The sequence below is a fragment of the Sardina pilchardus genome, chromosome 7 (genome assembly GCF_963854185.1).
Source record: "Sardina pilchardus chromosome 7, fSarPil1.1, whole genome shotgun sequence".
In the NCBI taxonomy this organism is placed as follows: Eukaryota; Metazoa; Chordata; class Actinopteri; order Clupeiformes; family Clupeidae; genus Sardina; species Sardina pilchardus.
Genome location: NC_085000.1, coordinates 10,439,110 through 10,459,109, shown reverse-complemented (window position 1 = coordinate 10,459,109; position 20,000 = coordinate 10,439,110). Strand labels below are relative to the sequence as shown.

The window sequence follows — 20,000 nt, the reverse complement described above, 5'->3', positions numbered from 1 at the left end:
GAAGACCAAAGTCTGCCATGCTCCATGATCTGCATTCTCTTGCCCTGCTTTCCCCCCTGAGCCCCACAAACAAATACGATTAGCATTAATGAAAGCATGACACTGAGAAGGGGTTTGGGTTATTTATGTTTTGAAGGGGGCGGGGGGGCTGGTGGGTTTTGGGGTCAAAGGTCACAATACTGTTCCACAAGGGATGCAGAGATGAGCCACATTGTCTCAGTTTAGGGCCAGGGTTTCTGCCACAATGCTGACTGGCTACTTTTCTGCATCCTGAGAGAGAGAGAGAGAACAGGAGACTAGGTAAGGGATCATAAGGCTATGTCAACATGGTTGTTTTGATGGTTATGGCTTTTTTGGTTCTATCAGATTGGAGTGGAGTGAGAAGGTGGGAGATAGAAAGAGGGAGAGAGAGGTAGAGAGCGAGAGATAAAGAGAACGAGTAAGAGAGAGAGAGAGAGTGGGTGGGGGGATACAGGGCTGGTTGTTCCCTGGGTGTCCCCTTTTTGGATTCCATTTCAAGGCAGCGGTTTGGGAGGGGTATGCAAATGCCCCAGCCCTGGCTCCCTGCCCCCTTTGAAGAGGCAGAGGCAAGCTCCCGGTCAAAGAGGGAGGGAGAGAGAGAGAGAGAGAAAGAGAGAGGGAGAAAGAGGGAGAGAAAGAGTGAAAGCCTTCAGTCGTCTGCCAGCGAGAGCACAGTCAGCAGGTCCCTCCATCCCTCAGCTGGATTTGTGTATGTAGCTTTGCCTCTTTTCTCTCCTTCTCTCTCTATCCCTCCATCTCTCCTTTCTCTCTCACTTCTGACACTTTCTCTGTCATACTTTTACTGTCAGTCTTACTTCTCTCCACTGTACCACTCTCTCTCTCCCTTTCTTCATTCTCCTTTTTCATTCCTCTCTCCCTCTCTCTCTCTCTTTCTCTCCTCCTCCACCTCCTCCTCCTCCTCCTCTCTCTGTCCAGTGCATGGTCTTGTGTGCCCTGCTCTCTGTTTCTCATTGCGTGTTCTGCTCCTCTCTCCAGCGTGCCGTGCGTGCATGTGTGTGTGCGTGCGTGCGTGTGTGTGCGTGCGTGCGTGTGTGTGCAGGACTTCGGCAGGCAGAGAGAGAGACCATGCCAGCGCAGATGTTTCCACGGCTGCAGGTCTCCGCGGTGACCAAGTGAAGGAGGAAGAAGCTGCGGGTGGAACTCAGAGGGGGAACGCTGCAAGGAACACAAACAGCCAGAGAGGGGATCGCACAGAGAGGGAACTTCTGGAGTTATTTACTCCTAAAACTACTTTTCATAGACTTTTTTTAAATGTATTTTTTACCCTCCCTGTTCACCAAGTTTTAAGTCTCTGAGATATTTTTTGGGGGGTGTTTATATTCGTTGACTGACTGACCGGCTGGATGATGGACATGATGGTCCCCAGGTGGGCACTTGAGACTTTCACCCTCGCGGTCATGTTGGGTTTGTCACTGGTGGATGCCAAAGGAACTTTCTATGGACCCCCCGTCTATGCACACGGACACGGACACCGCTATAACCTGTACAAGGGCACCGGAGTCAACCCACACTACAACCCTGGCAAACCCATGACCCGTCACAAGTAAGTCTCTCACCGTACTCACAGCAATCCTTAAAGAAGAAAACGTGTGTGTGTGTGTGTGTGTGTGTGTTTGCTGTATATAATAGTCTCCCCGTGTTTAACAACATTCACACACACGTGTGTGTGTGTGTGTGTGTGTGTGTGTGTGTGTGTGTGTAGTCTAAAGCACTCTCTGGTTGACAGACACTGATGTTGTTGTTTGCACACCTTTTGAAAATTCTGTCAGGTTGTGACTCCTCACAACCTACAGTACAGCCACACATCATGCTGATTCTATATGTATCATCAGGAGATGAGTCACAAACAAACATGGAAGTTAGACGTAAAAATGAAGTGTTTTAGGAATAAAAAAAACTTTTTTCTGAAAAAAAAAAGTCTGAACTGTCAACTATACAGAGTATCACTGAGTGACAGGGGACTTGTCATCCGTGACTTGAATTGTTCCAGTAAGTGTTTGATGGGGAAAGGTGGTCTGTGTGGGGCATTTTGGAATGTTTAAAGCATAAGGGGCGATCTACAGTAAGCTCTGAGCTGTATCATGTTTCACAGAAAAGGGATGACCTGTGCCTTTACTTGTAATGTATTTGATAGGGGAAAAGTAATGCTCTTGAGTTTTGAAGTGCTGGATATGGGAGAGGTGGTCTTTGCCGTGAGCTGCAATATGTTTGCAATATGTCTGGTCTGTGCCTTGAGTTGTAATGGGTTTCATAGGGGAAAGGTCATCAGTGCCTTGAGTTTAGAAGTGTCTGATAGGGGAGAGGCGGTCTTTACCTTACCTTTACCTAGCTGTAATATGCCTGATACTAGAGATGTAGAGAGGTATGCCTTGAGTTGTAATATGTTTGATAGGGTAAAATTGGTCTATGTTCTTGAGTTTAGAAATGTTTGATAGGGGAGAGGCTGTCTGTGCCTTCAGTTTAGACATGTTTGATAAGGGAGAGGTTGTCTGTGCCTTCAGTTTAGAAATGTTCGATAAGGGAGAGGTTGTCTGTGCCTTCAGTTTAGAAATGTTAGAGGCGGCATGCTTGGGATTCTGTCTGTGTCCCTGACTGCGAGCTCTCGCCGGAGGAACCAATTACCAGTGAACTCACACAGATGGTGTGTGTGTGTTGTGGAGTGGCCTGGGCCACGGAGGTTATCTGCTCTCAGGCAACTCTACCTGTTCAAAGGCAAAGAGGAGATGTGAAATATGTCCGTCAGTTCCTAGCTGCCAAGCTTCATCTCCACACACTATGGCTGCTGTTCCTCTTTTTGTGCCTATCACTCTACCTCTCTCTTTCTCTCTCTCTCTCTCTTTCCACATTCCCACCATACCCGGACAGTACAGGGCTGAGCCAATTAGTTAACAAAGCATTAACCCACGACATTGTTTATGTGCAACTCAGTTCTCTGCCCCTAGCCATCAAACTGGGGCAGAGAGAGAGAGAGAGAGAGAGAGAGAGAGAGAGAGAGAGAGAGGCAGATAGCTGGTGAGAACTATGGCAGTGGGGGGATGTATGGCCCTCAACAAAGCATGTTTGCTCCCAGTTCATCTAAAGTGTTACTACTTTGAGTAGTAGAATACAGAAATATATTCTCCTTAGCGTTTATCTATCACACACACACACACACACACACACACACACACACACACACACACACACACACACACACACACACACACACACACACACACACACACACACAATAACCTTCCACCCTCCTCTCTTCTCTTCTTTTGCTTGGCTTCCTCCAGGAATGGGATGTATCTAGACAGTTCCTCAGCTACCTGCTGCTCCCCCCCACCTCCTCTTAACCCCCCACCCCCCACCCCATGGGCCCTGCGAACCCCCCCCCCCCCCCCCCCCCTTTCTTGCGGGCCGGTGGACAGGGTTTCCCCCTGTGGTCACGCATTCCACACCCAACCGGGACTTTTTCAATCTCGGGCGGCTCAGGAGCTTTGCTTGGCATTCTGGATGAAATAGCCAAGGTGCTTCAGTGATGTTGAGCGCAAACACAGGACAATTGTAGACACACACACACACACACACACACAGTTAAAACAAACAAACAAACAAATAAACAAACAAACCAAAATCAACAAACAAACAAACACAAACATCTTATTGAGTGAGATGTCAATCCAGATTCTGAATCTGTCCCCAGAATACACAGGAGACTGGCTCCTCCCTGATGCCTTTTTAAACTGCTTTACAAGTCTGTCACTGTGGCCCAGATGATCTCCAATTAGTAGCCGCCACAACAATAGAGACATTCCCAGACTGACCGTACACAGGGACCATAAGCGGCCCAGTATAGATTTGATGTCATTTACCGTACTGTCAACACACAGCTTATTTATGCATTATATGAGGATGACCAGCGGCATGTCCTCTGATGTTAACGGCTGCTTCTCTATAAATATGCACACAAACTCACTCCCTCTCTCACTGACACACTCACACACACACACACACACACACACACACACACACATGAATGAGAACAGAATACAAACAGGCACACATGACAATCCATGTGAATGTGGAGCTGACAAAACTCGACTTTGGTCTCGGGGAATACCGTTTGAGCGGATGTAATGCTCCGGAGAATTTGAAAGATTTCTTACTCAATTTTTTTTAAAACACACACACACACACACACACACACACACACACACTCACTCGCATGATTATAACCCAGTGTACAATGCAGACGATGCGATCCAAACACCACGGTCCAGGCTGCGCCCCCATGACGTCCCCTTGTGTCCTCTGTGGCTGTGGGTCAGCTCCATGTCTCCGTCCATCCTTCCTTCCTTCCGTCTGTCTGTCTGTCTGTCTGTCTGCCTGTCTGTGTGTCCCAGCGGAGCGCCGTTGGCTGTTCATGCAGCCCGTGCCCCAGAGGGAGCCCATTGTGGCGCTGCCTTCATTGGTCGTGACATCTCAGACAATGGCCACAATGGCCAGGCCCCACTGTAAAGGAGCCGGGGAGTCCAGCTGGGAGCCTCACACTCACACAGCAACGCGCTGCTCTACAACACAAGGCCAGAATCTGACCCCAGCCGCCCTGCTGCTAACACAGAACTGGAGGAGCAAGGTGTGAATAACACTAAGATGATGCTTCCCATAGCCTTGAAGCACACTTATGGATGCAATGCAAAACAACTGTACATCTGGACAATGATGTACTGGAAGTGACGTTGACAAAAGCTGCATGTATCCTGACAGTTGCATATTGTGTACGTTGACAGCTGATGGCTGTGCTGGCTTCTGGTCTCCTACAGTTCCCTCCATATTATGTACAGTACTAGTCCACTCTGCCCTGCTAGCTGTGGAGGTCAGCCAGATCTAGGCCGTATCAGTGGACATTTCTCACCAGATTATGGTGCACAGGAGGTTGCATTGCAATATTTATTTTGTATTTCAAGAGGACATTTGGTGCACAAGTCAGTACAATGTTCACAACATTTATTAGAATGAGCCCATCATTTAGTCAATTGAGCACACAATTTTAGCATAATTGGCAAATGATTTCTTAAAATGCGAGCATGTTTTAAATCTTTCTATAAGACCTCCCAGGTTCTGCACCAGTACAAGGTTGAAGTTTTATTGTGCTGACTGACTACACTGTATATAGACCTTTGAATGAGCCAATCCACACTGCAGTAGATTCAGTCTTAAAGAGATTGATTTTCAAAGGCGCTTGCAGTGCATTGTACCGAGTGAGGCTTACCAAGAGTTGTGTATGCCTTGTGCAATCCTGTATTTCAAATCTAGGATCATCCTCATAGCCAGATAAGCTAATGCTGCCATATTTCTGCCTTAAATCAAGTTCTTTCAAGCAAATAGTAAAAAAAAAAACTGGCTTGGGATTTTGGGTTTTATTAATCGTCAGCAAACAGGCAGCTGAGTTCTTTTTTTCCTTCTCTCTTTAAATACTACCCACGTTTAATTTCAAAAACATGTTTTTGGCATGGCAGTTGAGTGGTAAACTGTGACGAGAAAGTCAGTGGCCTCCTGTCAGATAGCTCTGGCTTAACCCGAAGAGATTGCCGCTCACAGGAGAGGGCTGAAAGCTTCTGCGTGGAGTTGGCTTTCTGGCTTCTCCGCCGTCTCCACAGGAGGGCTCATGTTGTCTGTCTAAGCGGGTTAGGCTGCCTGAGCGCTGAGCTGGGGCGGGATGGGACTGGTGCAGAGCTGTGAGAGAACGAGGAGCAAGGCAAACATCTACTGTAAGCGCACAGTGCAGCTCCAGATGCCTCCAGACAATGGAGCAGATCATTACGAACAGATGAAGGGGGAGGGTGTGAGAGAGTGTTATGAGTGAGTACCTCAAGGTCTCTCTCTCAATCTCTCTCTCTCTCTCTCTTTCTCTCTCTCTCTGTGTGTGTGTGTGTGTGTGTGTGTGTGTGTGTGTGTGTGTGTGTGTGTCAGCAATAGAGGCTCTACTGATGGCTAGAGGTCATGGATCAAGCAGCATCCATCACTGGTCTGAAGTCAACTTCAAACTCAAGATGGGGGTCAGGTCACTGCTCCACTCAACCCATCCTTAGAGTCCCATTTCTATAACTCAGCCTCCTTCTGCACTCAGAGAGGCGAGCACGGGCACTCAGCTTAATGTAGTCGGAGCGCTAATCACTCCTCTGACAAGCTCGCACTGTCAAACATCTGGGCTTTTTTTCTTCTAAAAGGTGCAAAGTGAGGCCTGCAGAATCAGGGTGGTGCAAAATCAGCCTATAGAGAAGGGTGCGATTGTCCAGCCAAGCGGGGTCCAGCTCCAGCCAAGGCTGATGTCATCTCTGTAGATGCGGATGAAAAGCCACGCAGTCAACGTGGAGTTTTAATGTTTTGAAATGTTTTCTGAGAACGTTGCCAAAGTCGCACAATGGTCCATTCTTCCCCTTCTGTGCGGCGGGCCTGAGTGGTTTTTGATTAGATTTCGTGTGGACATCAAGCCTCACTCAGCCTGCGAGCGCCACAGATTTCTCGTGACGCAAGCAGTGCAATTTCCATCATGCATTTTGGATAATAAAAAAATCCTGGAAATTGACCTTGGACTTTTAATAAACACTTAATTTTTTTGGAGCACGTCCATGATTTAATATATTCCCCATGACTGTTAGGCGAGACTCACAGCATAACGCAGTGATTTTCTTTTTTTAATATTTCTGAATAGTGAACTGTAAAAATGTGGAAGGATTTTCCGCAGTAAAGCAGATTATGTGCGTAAGGAATTAGTGTGTATAATGAGAAGCTGTTGAATGGCTGAGTGTGTTTGCACACGTTCCGAATCAGCCTGTTAACTCTTTGGGATGCACACAAGGCCTCCAAGACGTCCCCCACCCCAACTGAGTGCTCAGTCTTGGGGTGGACCCCCACTCCCCTCCCCTCCCCTCCATGGGCTAATTCACAGAAAGGGAGTGAGTTCTCAGGCAACATTGCTACAGAGTTTTTGAAAGTGTGAGTGTGTGCGTTTGAGCGGAGACACAAAGGCGTGGTGGTAGACTGAATTAATCCATGCATCTGGATCTGACAGCAGTCTCACCCAGGGCTTTCCATTGTTTCTGAAGATGGATGGATTGTGTGTGTGTGTGTGTGTGTGTTGTTTGTGTGTGTGTGTGTGTGTGTGCGTGCGTGCGTGCATGCGTGTGTGCGTGCGTGCGTGCGTGCGCGCGTGTGTGTGTTTGTGTCCCCAAACACACGCTTCCCATCCAGTCTGTGCACAATGTCCCCAAAACTCTCTTCCCATCCCGGTTTTCTCTCGATGTCCCGATCCTTTCTGTCCTTCCAGCAAACAGTTGCTCCAGGGCCCCTTAGCCGGCAGCTGTAATGTGTCAGGCTGCGTGTTGTTAAAACCCCTCTCCAGCTAGTGATGTATCTGCCTATATTTATCTTTTCTGCTCTCTCTCTCTGTCTCTGTGTCTCTCTGTGTGTAATAGGCAGCCCATTTAGGATGATTACTCACCTCGGTCCACTCTCCATCCCTGAAGGATTTGAGTGGCGTCTGTGTCCAGGCCTCTGTCCCTGCGTCTCCATATTTATGCTGACAGTAATGATCCTCTCTGAGGCCGCTCTGACGTGGCGCTCCTGGAGTGAACCCGCGATCTGTTGAAAGAGTGATTCTCTCTCGTTAGAGTCCACCAGACGACACCGGCGACAGCTCTCTCACTTCCACTCTCTCTATCACTCTCTCTTTCTTTGTCTCTCTTTTCCTTTCTTTCACTTCTTATTCTCACTCTCCAGCTCCTTTAAATCACATCAGTCTGCAGGTGCTGAGCTCATTCAGTCTGGCCCTTGGATGGAAGGTCATTTCAAAAATGGCCCTGGCACTTTTAAAATAGGCCTCGTATTAGAGGGGAGGAAAAAAATAGAAGGAACGTTGGACGGGGCGAAGCAGCTGAAATAGAGTTGGGTGTTTTTCACTCCCTGTTTAGTGCCAATTTTTTTTCATATAAATAGGAGAGAGGATCACATTTTGGCTGCTGCAGGTGCTCAGAAATGGCTCCCTGAGAAACAAGCCTCAGCTGACAGTTTAACAGAGGTGTGAGCGAGTGCAAATGTGGTGAGAGGAAGGGAGCAACGGAGAGAAAATAAGAGAGAGAGAGAGAGAGAGAGAGAGAGAGAGAGAGAGAGAGAGAGAGAGAGAGAGAGAGAGAGAGAAGGAAATGGGAGGTGTGCCGTTTTGGCTCGGCTGGGCAAAGATTCCCTGGAATAACATTTGAGCCCCAATAGAAAATTCCGCTTTCCCTCCGGGACAGCTGGACAGGCTCTGGCAGCCGAAACTCAACCCTGGCAATATTTACAGTGGGCTCAGTGGCACGGACATGAAGCCACCAGTGTGTTGGGGAGGCAGGTACGAACACAAAGACATGGAAGGCCAATGGAGGGATTGTGATCAGATAGTCTCTGTGTGTGTGTGTGTGTGTGTGTGTGTGTGTGTGTGTGTGTGTGTGTTGATGTGGTAGGAGGACTCGTCACTCTCAGTCCATTTGCGCTGGTGTTGAGGGTTCCTTATCCCAAATGATAAAAGAGGCATAGACCTCACACTTGGATGACAGCTGAACAACACACATTCAGTCCCCAAGGACACACACACACTCTCTCACACACACACACACACACACACACACAGGAGATCACTCTCATTTATAATCCACACTGCCTCTTGTGTCTCACACTGTGTGGTTTTGGTGGTAAACAGATGAAGCTTGTCTGGCAAGTTGTCTGACACATACAAACACACACACACACACACACACACACACACACACACACACACACACACACTACACACACTTTTAATCTCACTGGCTGCTTTGGTTCTAGTCAGATCTTGGCCGGGTGTGGACGGGGTGGACACAGAGCTGTTTAAAAGTGAGCTGCTCTAACAGCCTGAAGAACTTGACAGGGTGCTAATTGGTCTGTGATATCCTCATCATCTGATGTGGTGTGAGAGAGCGGAGAAATCTTTTTCCCCTCTCTGCTTCTGAGTTTTGGTAGTTTTTCTGACTTGTACTCCTTGTCTGTTTTCTGTTGTCACCCCGCTGACATCCCTCCCAACTATTCTCTCTTTTTCTCTGCCTTTTGTTTTTTTTTTCTTTTTCTTTTCTTTTCTCTCTCTCCCTTTATAGCTGTCGTCGTCCAGCCATTTCCCTCTCACTGAGACCAGGTTGGCTCTGTCGTTCTCATCACTAAGACTGGAGACACCTGCCCAGATTAAATATCACAGTCAAGCCCAAATGACATTGGCAGACACTCCTAATAGGAAGGGGGTGACTGATGTGTGTGAGTCTGTGTGTGTGCGTGTGTATGTGCCTGCACGTGTGTGTGTGTGTGTGTGTGTGTGTGTGTGTGTGTGTGTGCATGTGTGTCGGTGTGTGTGTGTGTGTGTGTGTGTGTGTGTGTGTGTGCACATACTGTATGTGTCTGCACGTGTGTGTGTGTGTGTGTGTGTGTGTGAGAGAGTGTGTGTATGTTTATGTGATTGCACATGAGTGTGTGTGTGTGTGTGTGTGTGTGTGTGTAGGGGAGACGCAGACGGACTCTTTCAGCACTGAACATCTGGATTCCTCTAGCTCACAGGCTCGGTTTTTAGTATGAAGGTCACACTCTTTCCCCGGTTGTGCACCTGACAAACAAATCACGGATCCCTGACCATTTTTCAACCCCCTCAGGTCGATCCCCGCCGGAACGCCAGACCCCTTTCCCTGTTTCCCGCCGAGTCGCTCCACACGACCGTCAATCACCCTCGCCGCTGCGCATCAGGAAAACTTGGCTGCTCACGAATTAAACAGACAACAGGTCATAAAGGCCCTTTATACCATCAATAAATCCAGCCGTTATGGGGAGGAAACGGCTCTGATAAAACTAGCTTGGATTTTATGATATGATTTTAAAAGCAGTGGTAATCATGTGTTAAAGAGCAGCTTAGGAGCTAAGTGTGATGTCGTCTGCGTTATTGTGTGTGTCTGTGTGTGAGTGTGTGTGTGTGTGTGTGTGTCTGTGCATGCGTGCGTGCGTGTGTGTGTGTGTGTGTATGTATGTGTGTGTGTATGTGTGTGTGTGTGTGTGTGTGTGTGTGTGTGTGTGTGTGTGTGTGTGTGTGTGTGTGTGTGTGTGTGTGTGTGTGTGTGTGTGTGTTTGCTTTGTGGGCAGACCATCACATTTGAAAACAAGCTGTTATCGATTAGCATGACATCAACAGAGAGTCCAGTGCTGTGCAAGCTCCCAATAAACATTAGTGTCCACACGGGAGGACAGCGGCGCCCTTCAGTGAGAGAGAGCGTGAACAGGCCAGTGAACTCACTCCTGCCTGAAATGCATTAACATCTTCCAGAGACAACCTGATGGGTCAACTGGGGTGAGCTATTAGAGTTAGAAAGCATACCAAAATACCATTCAACGATTCATCATCAAAACAAACCAAAAAAGTATGACAACATTATTTGGTGTTTGTTCATTTGTGTGCCCTGTAGCTAAATCTGTGGAACAAAGTGCTCAAAAACCAGACAGATTTATTTTGCACAATAGCCAGTCAGTCATTTTATTCTTGTCCCTCTGATTGAGATAAGTTATGTGAACACGCAGTGTCAAATGTATCACTTACCTGAGCTTGGACTACACTGATTTTCTTTTTTTCATAGTGCACACAAACTGAATGGAAATATATGTCTAAATTTGAAGTATAAAGAATGTGCCTGTTGTAAAGGTCTGCCTGTGTGAGGTTTTGGTATCTAATGTTCTATCTAATTTTCCAAAGCATTTCACTGCTTTAAGTGGAACTAGAGCTGGCCCAGCCGTCCTGGTGCTTAAGTGGCAGATCACCTTGGGGATGATCGCTTGGCAGGGCCTTGGCTTCCTGAATAGCGTGCTGTGTCAGAGACCATATGTGGCCGCCATGAAAGGACCTCTGTCACGGCCTCTCGGCCCGAATTCCCTGGAGCTACGCTTAACTGCTGGGTAAACAGCGGAGGTTAAAGTGCGCGCAAACTCTTCGTGCCACAGATGCTTGTGCATGCCGACATCAATAACGACTAGTGGCTTGTGCTAGAGGTATTTCTTTTATCGGTTGACAGCTTCTCCTAATGTCAGTGCTCAGCCGTGCTGTTTGGAGTGCCCTCGTTTTCTCCTGTCCTTATTTGCAATGGTTGCGAGCAGTTGGCGAATGCCGTCGGAGACGTCAACACACTCCATTGTTTAGCCAGGAATCTCAGCAACGTCTCACATCAGAGAGAACTAGAAATAGGAGAAGAAGAGACACAATAACATCATTGCTTCCTCAAAACTTGGGCCGAGTACAAAGTTATCTCGCACTCTCTCTCTCCTTCTCAGTTGCTATAGTTGCACTTTTGGATGAGAAAAGCAAACTGTTGGATTGGGCGGCCCGCTCCGGGAGTAAAGATGCTTGGCGTAGCGAAGCCGATAGGCAAAAAAAGTATATTTCATATCTGTCTCTTCCTCCTCCACAGAAACCACTGCGCCTACATCGTCCAGAAGAACATCACATGCACCATGCAGGACGGGATGGCTACTTACGTGAAGGCGGAGTACACCACCAAGTGTATCTGGGGTCAGAAGTGCCCAGTGCTTATGTAAGCAATCTCATCAAGGCGTTTGCCTTTTCTTCCCTCACTCGCTTTTAGTTGGATAGGCTCGTCGAACTTGTGATGACATATGCGATACAATAAAAAGGGGGGGTTGTGCTTTGGGCTTGGAACTGCTCTCAGGACTGGGGTGGTGGTCACACTAACAGCTTGTTAAATGGTCCGGCCAAGACATAAAACGAGTGATGAGCACGACCTCATGAAACTCACATTGCACAAACCACAAGAGAACGTGGAATCATCGTTTTTTCTGTATGTATTATCCCAACACTGAAAACAATATACACCTATAAAATATAGGTAGGCCTATAGGGTCTGCTAGGGAGGGAGTTACCATGCACAACATATGCTAAACTATTGTAAACACTAGATGCAATAGACAGTCGATGAAAACGCACATGGAAATGTTTTCATGGTTGAGTTAATATCTGCACTCTGCGTTCATGTGCAGCATTGATGTCTTGAGTCAGACTTTGAATTTGATTGTATATGGTGTTCATTTTGCACACTGATGCTGCCCCCTGGTGGTAGCTTCTATAATAGACTCAAGGAGGCTTTGACGCGTTGACGCGTTGACCAATGCATCCTGAAAACATTCATACGAATCAATGGAAAACACATACATTTTGTTTTCAATACAATAATGCAAAATGATGTAAGTAAATTATCATATATTTCACATAATCTTGATTACTTGTGATGGCTACTTTTGTTTCTGCATTATTTTGTTTCTACATATTCCTCTGTAATATTAAAAGACTATGAATATTGAACACCCATTCCAACATCTGAATACTATACTTACTGTAAGATCAAAATTAGGATCTGATTTTTCTAGATATTGTTAAACTTGGAGAGGAAAGATTACAGTACATACACAGAGAGATTAAAACACACACACACACACACACACACTCACAGACACACTCAAAGACACAGACACACGCACCACTGCTGGCTAAGGTCAGGGGGAAGCCCTTTCAGTCCACAGGGGTCTGTAGCTCATTGTTACGGGGAAGCCCAGATGAGAAGCAGGCATGAGTGTCACTCTCAGCCTGCGGTAATCGTAGCCCAAATCCCCTAATCCGTCTGCAAAGGCTGCTAATCCAGTCAAATATTTCATCCCCTCATTGCCTTCTAATACAGTATAAATAAAGTGATCACGAGCAGCAGTTCTGCTGGCCAGTTAGCTTTGAGTGGTGCTACAGTGTATAGACTCTCATTGATTTGTTGCAATGTGTGTGTCTCTGTGTTTATGTGTGTGTGTGTGTGTGTGTGTGTGTGTGTGTGTGTGTGTGTGTGTGTGTGTGTGTACATACAGGTACCGCACATTCTTCAAGCCCAAGTACAAGGTGGGTTACAAGACCGTGACCGAGCTGGAGTGGCGCTGTTGCCCTGGTTACACGGGAGAGAACTGCTTCGACGGCCCCGCCTCGACGCCCGACGGCATGATGCCACCCTTCAAGGGCATCTTGCCCCGGCCGGCGGTGAAGGGCTACCCCCGGGGGCAGCCCAAGCCTGTCCCAGGAGGGGGCCTGGAGCCTGGGAAACCCTACCCCGGGCCCGACGGGCAGCCCGACGGCCGCACACAGATCCCCACAGGCCAGCTGCCATCTGGAGGCCCCAACTATGGTGAGGCTGGAACCCCCCCCCCCGTGCTTTTCCATATGCGGAATGATCAGCACACAGAAACACCACAGACATCTCCCTTTGAAAGGAACAGGAGGAAAATAACATGGGATGGCATGCACACAGCATATAATAACAATACAGTAGGCCTAGCTCAACATAGCTCAGTCCAGTCATCTTGTTGGTTGGCTGACATGTAGTGTCTAGTACAGTAGTAAATGTAATACGACACATTGACATAACTGTACACAAAAGCAACAAGATGACTTCACTTGGGCTATGTTGGGTGTGTTGATATGTTTTACAATGACATTTTTGTCCTACTGTGCTTACAATACACTTTCACAGATAGCTATTGAAATATATTGTCCCCAAGAGCTATACAAATCCGATTTCATCAGTGGGGATACCCCGCTTCTGCCTCAGGCACAGGTCCAATATAACCATCAGGCCCTGAACAGATGGCAGATGCTATGTAGGCTACTATGACACATTTTCATGATAGATTAGCTCCAATGATATAATAGCATCATTGTCCATTAACTGCAATTGCCATGACAGCCTTCATAATGTTTCATGAAATTACAGCGTTCTCTCATGATAGATCATTTTCAGTGATGTAACACTGTCATTATCCATGATCTGTAATTGCCATAGCAACCTCAGTGATGTTCCGTACCGTTCCAGAAATGCTATGAAAATCGTGGGATATACACTGACCATAGCATGTTCAAATTTAAAACTTATGTTTGATATTTTGTTCTTTCTCCATCTGCCAATTTACTCTTGCACACCTCTCTCTTGTCCTCCAGCATCTCTGTCTTTGAATTTCTCAGAATTCGCTACTTGCACTAAAGTCTCTTAGAACTGTCGTTTGACTTCTGGTGGAGCGTTAACTATATTCAAACGGCATCTTCTGTTATTCTGCTCCTTAAATATTCACTGAAACACGGAATATTTTGTTTGTCCAATAATACAAATTTCAACGTGCACAAATCCTTCTTTATCGTAACGTGCAAAGCCATCGATATCTCAAAGTTGCGACACTACCATTGACTCCCGTGTACAAACAATGGCGGCACATCCGGTATGTCATGGTCGTTGAAAGGAACTATTCTTATTGAGAATGAATGAATATCTCAGGTGTTATATAATAAGACTTTTCTACATGACTTAAGGTCGTGTGCATAATAATGCATTTTCATTGAGTAACATATGTGTGTGGAAATGCAGTTTATAGTAATTAGAGTAGAGTATTTACCGTAAATATTAATGCGATCGCTGCTGTCAATCCCGTAGTAAACCAGGGACCAAGGGAACTACTGCGGCTACCCACTAACCACATGACCGCTCTTATCTGGCTTTAACATGGAAGTCAACGGCTGTCGCAACTTTGAGATATCGATGGCTTTGGTAACGTGTTGATTCGCTAGGTGCAACACCCAACCGGGTCCGTGTAGACACTAATTACCATAGCAATAGCTGCAGGATCAAACGAGCGTACTAGAGCCTTTAGTGCAAGCAGCGAATTGTTTTGTCTTGGCAGATGTTCTGTCCTTATGTTGGTTCATCTCCTCTCCTCTCCTCTCTGTGCCCTTGTTCTCCTGCAGGCCCTAAGGTGGGGGTGTCGGGCGAGCGGCTGGACCGCATGGAGGACGACCTGCGGCGCCTGACCCAGGGGCTGGACACGCTGAACGGCGTGGTGGCCGGCCTGGAGGATCGCCTGCGCGTCTCTCTGCGGGACGACACCAACAAGCTCCTCACCACCCTGCTGAGTGGCGCCCCGCCGCGTCTGACCCCCGACTCCTCCGTGGGCTTCGGGGTCATCCCCGACGGCAACCTGGACGGCCTGAGCGGCGGCAGCAGCACCGACGGAGGAGGCGGTTTCCTGGGCTACGGCGAGCTGGTGGGCCGCGTGACGGAGGTGAAGGACGAGCTGCGGCTCAAGAGCGACATGCTGGACGAGATCCACGGCATGGTCATGGGCCACGACGGCCAGCTCAAGAGGCTGCTGGAGACGGCCACGGGACGGCCCATACCGGGCGGCGTGGTCAACCAGAGGCTGCTGGAGGACATGGTGGACTCCAGGCTGGCGGGGGTGCGGGCAGAGATCCTGGACGGCTTTGAGAAAAGGCTGCTGGAGATGGAGGGACATTGCGATGACCGCATCGGGCAGGTGAGGCTATTTGAAGGAGCCTGTTTAGCACGGAGCTGCAGCCTTGGTTCTCCGTGCAGATCTACTGCAGCTACAGTAGTTGGGCCAGCTCGGAATTCAACAGCAAAATTACATTAATTACCAAAAGTCTATGTTAATGACTGTTGATAAATCTATTTAACATGGGTAAAGAATCGTAAAAAATACCTGTTATATTCTCTTAATGATTGCTCATGAACAAGCCATGAGTAGACTAGTTCACTTCCTGGTTGCACTCCTGGTTGTGTATGATGCCCTTTGACCCCTCTCTGCCTCTCCACTCAGGTGCAGAAGCAGTGCCAGAACGAGCACCTGGACGGCCAGGAGCAGATGCAGCAGTCGCTGGACGGTCGTGAGACCGGCCTCCGCAAAGAGCTGGGCCACCTGCAGGAGCAGATCCAGGGCCTGACGCTGACCGAGAGCTGCTGCGGTCAGGTGAGCGGCCTGTCCCAGCGCGTGCTGCTCCTGGAGGAGGCGGTCAAGGGCCTGACCGAGTCCCAGCGTCAGCTCCAGGTGGCGCTGTCCGACCAGACCATCCACATCGAGGCCATCCTGGAGACGCGGCTGGAGGACATCGAGGGCCGCTGCAACACCACCGAGAGGGGCCTCCCGCTGGGGCCCGACGGTCAGCCGCTGCCACCCACGTCCCTGGACGGCTTCAACACGCTGCTGGAGGACAAGCTGAAGGCGCTGGAGGAGCGTCTGTTCGTGGCCGTGGAGGAGCTGAGCAACGCCACCGCGCCCGCTCTGCTGGAGGGCCACGTGGTGCCCGCGCTGGAGACCGAGATCGAGTCGGTGCGCCGGCGCGTGGAGGCCGACCTGGACGGCATCCAGAAGCAGCTGACCGACCTGGAGCTCCTCTGCACGTCGTCCTGCGCGCCCGGCTCGTCCGCGGGCGGAGAGGGAGAGGACGGCGGCCGCCGCCCGACGGGCACGGGCACCGGAACGAGCACGGGGACGGCGACGGACGAGGACTGCGAAGAGGTGGACAAGAGGGTGTCCGGCCGCCTGGACACGCACGCCGAGCAGCTGGCGCGTCTGAACGGCTCGCTGCAGGGCCTGCTGACGCGCATCGTGGAGGCGGAGGAGTCGGCCGGCGTGGAGGGCGAGATCACGCTGCTCAAGATCAACGTCAACTCGGTCAACCGCACGCTCAAGGGCCTGCGCGACTCGGTCAGCGTGATCACGCGCGAGGTGGGCCGCGCCAACTCCACCTGGACGCAGCGCGAGGAGCGGCTGGCCAGCCAGGTGCAGGGCATCACGCAGCTGGTGGGCCGGCAGGCGTCCATGCTGGGCGCGGGCGAGCGGCGCCTCATCCAGCTCAAGGGCGAGCTGCAGAGCCTGCGGCGGCGGCTGGCCGGGGAGCTCCAGGGGTGCCGCAGCACGGCGCTGGGCGTCCAGAAGGAGGTGCTGGCGGTGGACAGCCGCGTGGCCCAGGTGGAGGGACAGTGCAGCGGCCTGTCCGAGATGGCCGACGAGCTGGAGCGCATCCGCGGCGAGCTGGAGGGACACTCCGACCACTTCCTGGCGCGCATCAACGGCACGCTGTCCACCCACTCACAGCAGCTGGCCGAGCTCAAGGGCGGGCTGGAAGAGTGCAGGGACAAAAATGGCCACCGGGGGCAGCAGGGAGACCAGTAGCATTTCAGCTACAGAGACAAATGAGGTGGGGCTACAGCTGTAAAGATATGGCAATATTGTTTTTATTATTGTTATTATTATAATAATTATTATTATTTTTACAGGGCATTTTCTGTTTCACCCTATACTTTTGTTTTATTTTTTTCTTTGTTTGTTTTTCTCCACATTTTATATTGATTTTAACGTTTTAACTTATATGAAGACAAAGTGACTGCATTGTTATTAGAGATGTATTTGTACAGTCAGTATGAGAATAACAAACATGATGCAAGACTAATACGCTGCTACGGGTCTCCTCTCTGCCATTACCAGTCCCCTCTATCCAGGCCCATCTGTCCTCTCTTCTCAAAATACTGTATATGTCCTCATGAATGGTGCTACGTTTTGGTAAACAATTATTTTTTTGTGTACAAAAATGAAATGTAATGTAATATTTCTTTATACTGTCGGAGAATATAATAATTTCCTGTGACTAAAAGGACGGCGCTGGAAGAAGAGTGAGCTTTAGATTGTAATATGGACCAGCCTGCCAGATAGTTCAACTGCTCTCGCCACCAGGTGTCAGAGATAAGTCATCTGAGGAATAAAATAAACAGATAACATTTTGGAGAACCGGTTCATATACTCTCTGTCATTAATTACACACCACCATGAAAGCATGATCTGATATATTTAGACATAATATGATATGACATTTAATGAATTTAGACATTTGATTGAGAGTCTAAATTGTAATATTTCTTGTCTCTGCAATAGTGACATTTGATATTGACATTAGACATTGAGCGTTTGCAGTTCAGTGATGAAGACTATTTCCTCTCTCTACTCTCCTTGTGATCTGATAGGACATCTCGTGTTTCACTCTCCCTGTTTCAAAACTGAGCCATGCATCATCATCAACACCTGGCCAACAACAATATGAGCCTGATGAATGAAGATGGCCCTTTTTGATATGCGTGTGATATACTCTCTCTCTCTCTCTCGGGCTAATCTACTGCTTTATTGCCTCTGAGAGTGTTTTATGTGGAGCTGAGGGGGTGGAGGAGGGGAGGCAACAAGAGGCTTTAGAGAGCTGCTCCTGAAGAAGAAAGACACAAATGGGCAAGAAGAAATGAGTGAAGAAGAGAGTGATGAAGAGAGAGTGTGAAGAGTGAGCACAGAAATGAAAGAAAGGGAGAAAGAGATGCCCCAGAGTGAAAGTGGAAGAAAGAGGGAAGGAGAGAGAGAGAGAAAGAGAGAGAGATGGCAGGGGCACTTGCGTTCAGCTGCGCGTGGCGTGGTGCAGCTGGCAGCGGAAGTGTCCCTCTGTGGCTGAGGTCGAGAGCCCGCTGGGAACGGTAGCATGACACACAGCGAGGCGGCCGCATCCCACAGAGCCAACAGACGCTACCGCCCCAGCAGCTGGACACCTCTCTCTCTATCTCTCTATCTCTCTCTCTCTTCCCCTCACTCTCTCTCTCTCTCTCTCTCTCTCTCTCTCTCTCTCTCCCTCTTCCCCTCTCTCTCATTCTCTCTCTCTCTCACTTCCCCTCTCTCTCTTTATCTCTCTTCTTCTCTCCCCTCTTCCTCTCTCTCTCTCTTGCTCTCTCTCTCTCCCTCCTCCCATCTCACAGTCTTTTCTCCTGTATCTTTCCCAAGCTCTGTACATCTTTGCCTGTAGAGTCTCCAGGTGTCCTGCTGTTTCTGCTAGCGGGCCTCTGCCAGCCTGTTGCGTCAGCCTTCTCTGGCACGTATAAGGATGACGTCAGCATGGCTCAGCATGACGATGAGTTGATCAAAGTAATGCAGAATAAGCCATCAAGAGCACAGTGTCCACAACTACCTCTTGCCGTGTTTATTGTCTTCGCTCTATATTTCTCTCTTTGCCTCTGTGTGTCTCTCTCTCAACTCAATTTGTTCAGTTCAATGAGCTTTATTGGCATGACTGTGCATTGTACAATATTGCCAACACATTAAGAGCAATGAAATAAACAGCAATAATTCTCTGTCTCTCACCCCTCAGATTCACTGTCTGTCTGCCAGCCTCTATCTTCATACTCTTGCTGTGCCAAACTCCTTATATCCTTAACTGTGGAGTTCTTTCATTCTTCCTGTTTCTCACTATCTCTCCCTGTGTTCTGCTATCCTTTCTCTTCAATCCAGATTCTCAAGAGTGTTAAATTCCTTTTGCCACAGTGGCCAGCATCAACAAAAAAAAGTCTGGCCAATCAACTAGGAATACATGTTATGGTATGCACAGCCATCTAATCATGTGGTACGCACCAGGGTGTGGCTAGGATGGTTTCTAGAATGGTGGGTCAGTATCTAGGACGTAATCATAACTATACTTTAACTATACATAAATATACTTTGAGGGGTGTGTGTGTGTGTGTGTGTGTGTGTGTGTGTGTGTGTGTGTGTGTGTTGTCACTGCTGTTGTGTCCTTTTTTTCTTTCTGTCTGCCTCTCACGCTCTCTTCCTCTGTCTCTCTGAATCTTTTCATTAAGAGCAACTCTGTCTCTCTTGAGTGACTTCACTGCTACTGGGATGACAATAATGTTGCTCAGCATGACAATTAGCCAGTGAAAATAATGGAAAATTAGTATCCACAGCTACCTCCCCCTCTTTTTAATTTCCTCCTTGTATAATACTTTTTTATTCTCTCTCCTTCTTCTCTCTCTCTATCTCTCCCTTTCTGTCTTGTTCTGTTTGTTACATTTGCACTCTCTCTTCTCAGACATCCCTCTCACCTACTCAGGGTATTTTCTCTCTCCATCACACTCTCTCTCTCTCTCCTTCCCTGCCTGTCTCTGTCTTCCACTCCTCTTCCTCTCTTTCCTTTCCTCCTCTCTCTTTTCCCTTTCCCCATATTCCATTTTCTCACCCCA

General features: G+C 48.5%; 1 protein-coding gene across 2 annotated transcripts; it reads left to right on the top strand.

The window, feature by feature from the left end:
- Positions 1–680: 680 nt before the first annotated feature.
- Positions 681–17,743, top strand: LOC134088233 (EMILIN-3). Of its 2 annotated transcripts, XM_062542152.1 has the most exons (6): positions 681–730; positions 1,018–1,585; positions 11,535–11,657; positions 12,991–13,301; positions 14,909–15,474; positions 15,778–17,743. In XM_062542152.1, exons 2-6 carry the CDS (start codon positions 1,386–1,388, stop codon positions 17,131–17,133), a joined length of 2,556 nt encoding a protein of 851 aa, XP_062398136.1. In that variant the 5' UTR covers positions 681–730; positions 1,018–1,385; the 3' UTR covers positions 17,134–17,743. The 2 variants fall into 2 exon arrangements, with proteins under 2 accessions (XP_062398136.1, XP_062398137.1); XM_062542153.1 differs by lacking the exons at positions 681–730; positions 1,018–1,585 and adding an exon at positions 10,980–11,118.
- The last annotated feature ends 2,257 nt before the right edge of the window (positions 17,744–20,000 follow it).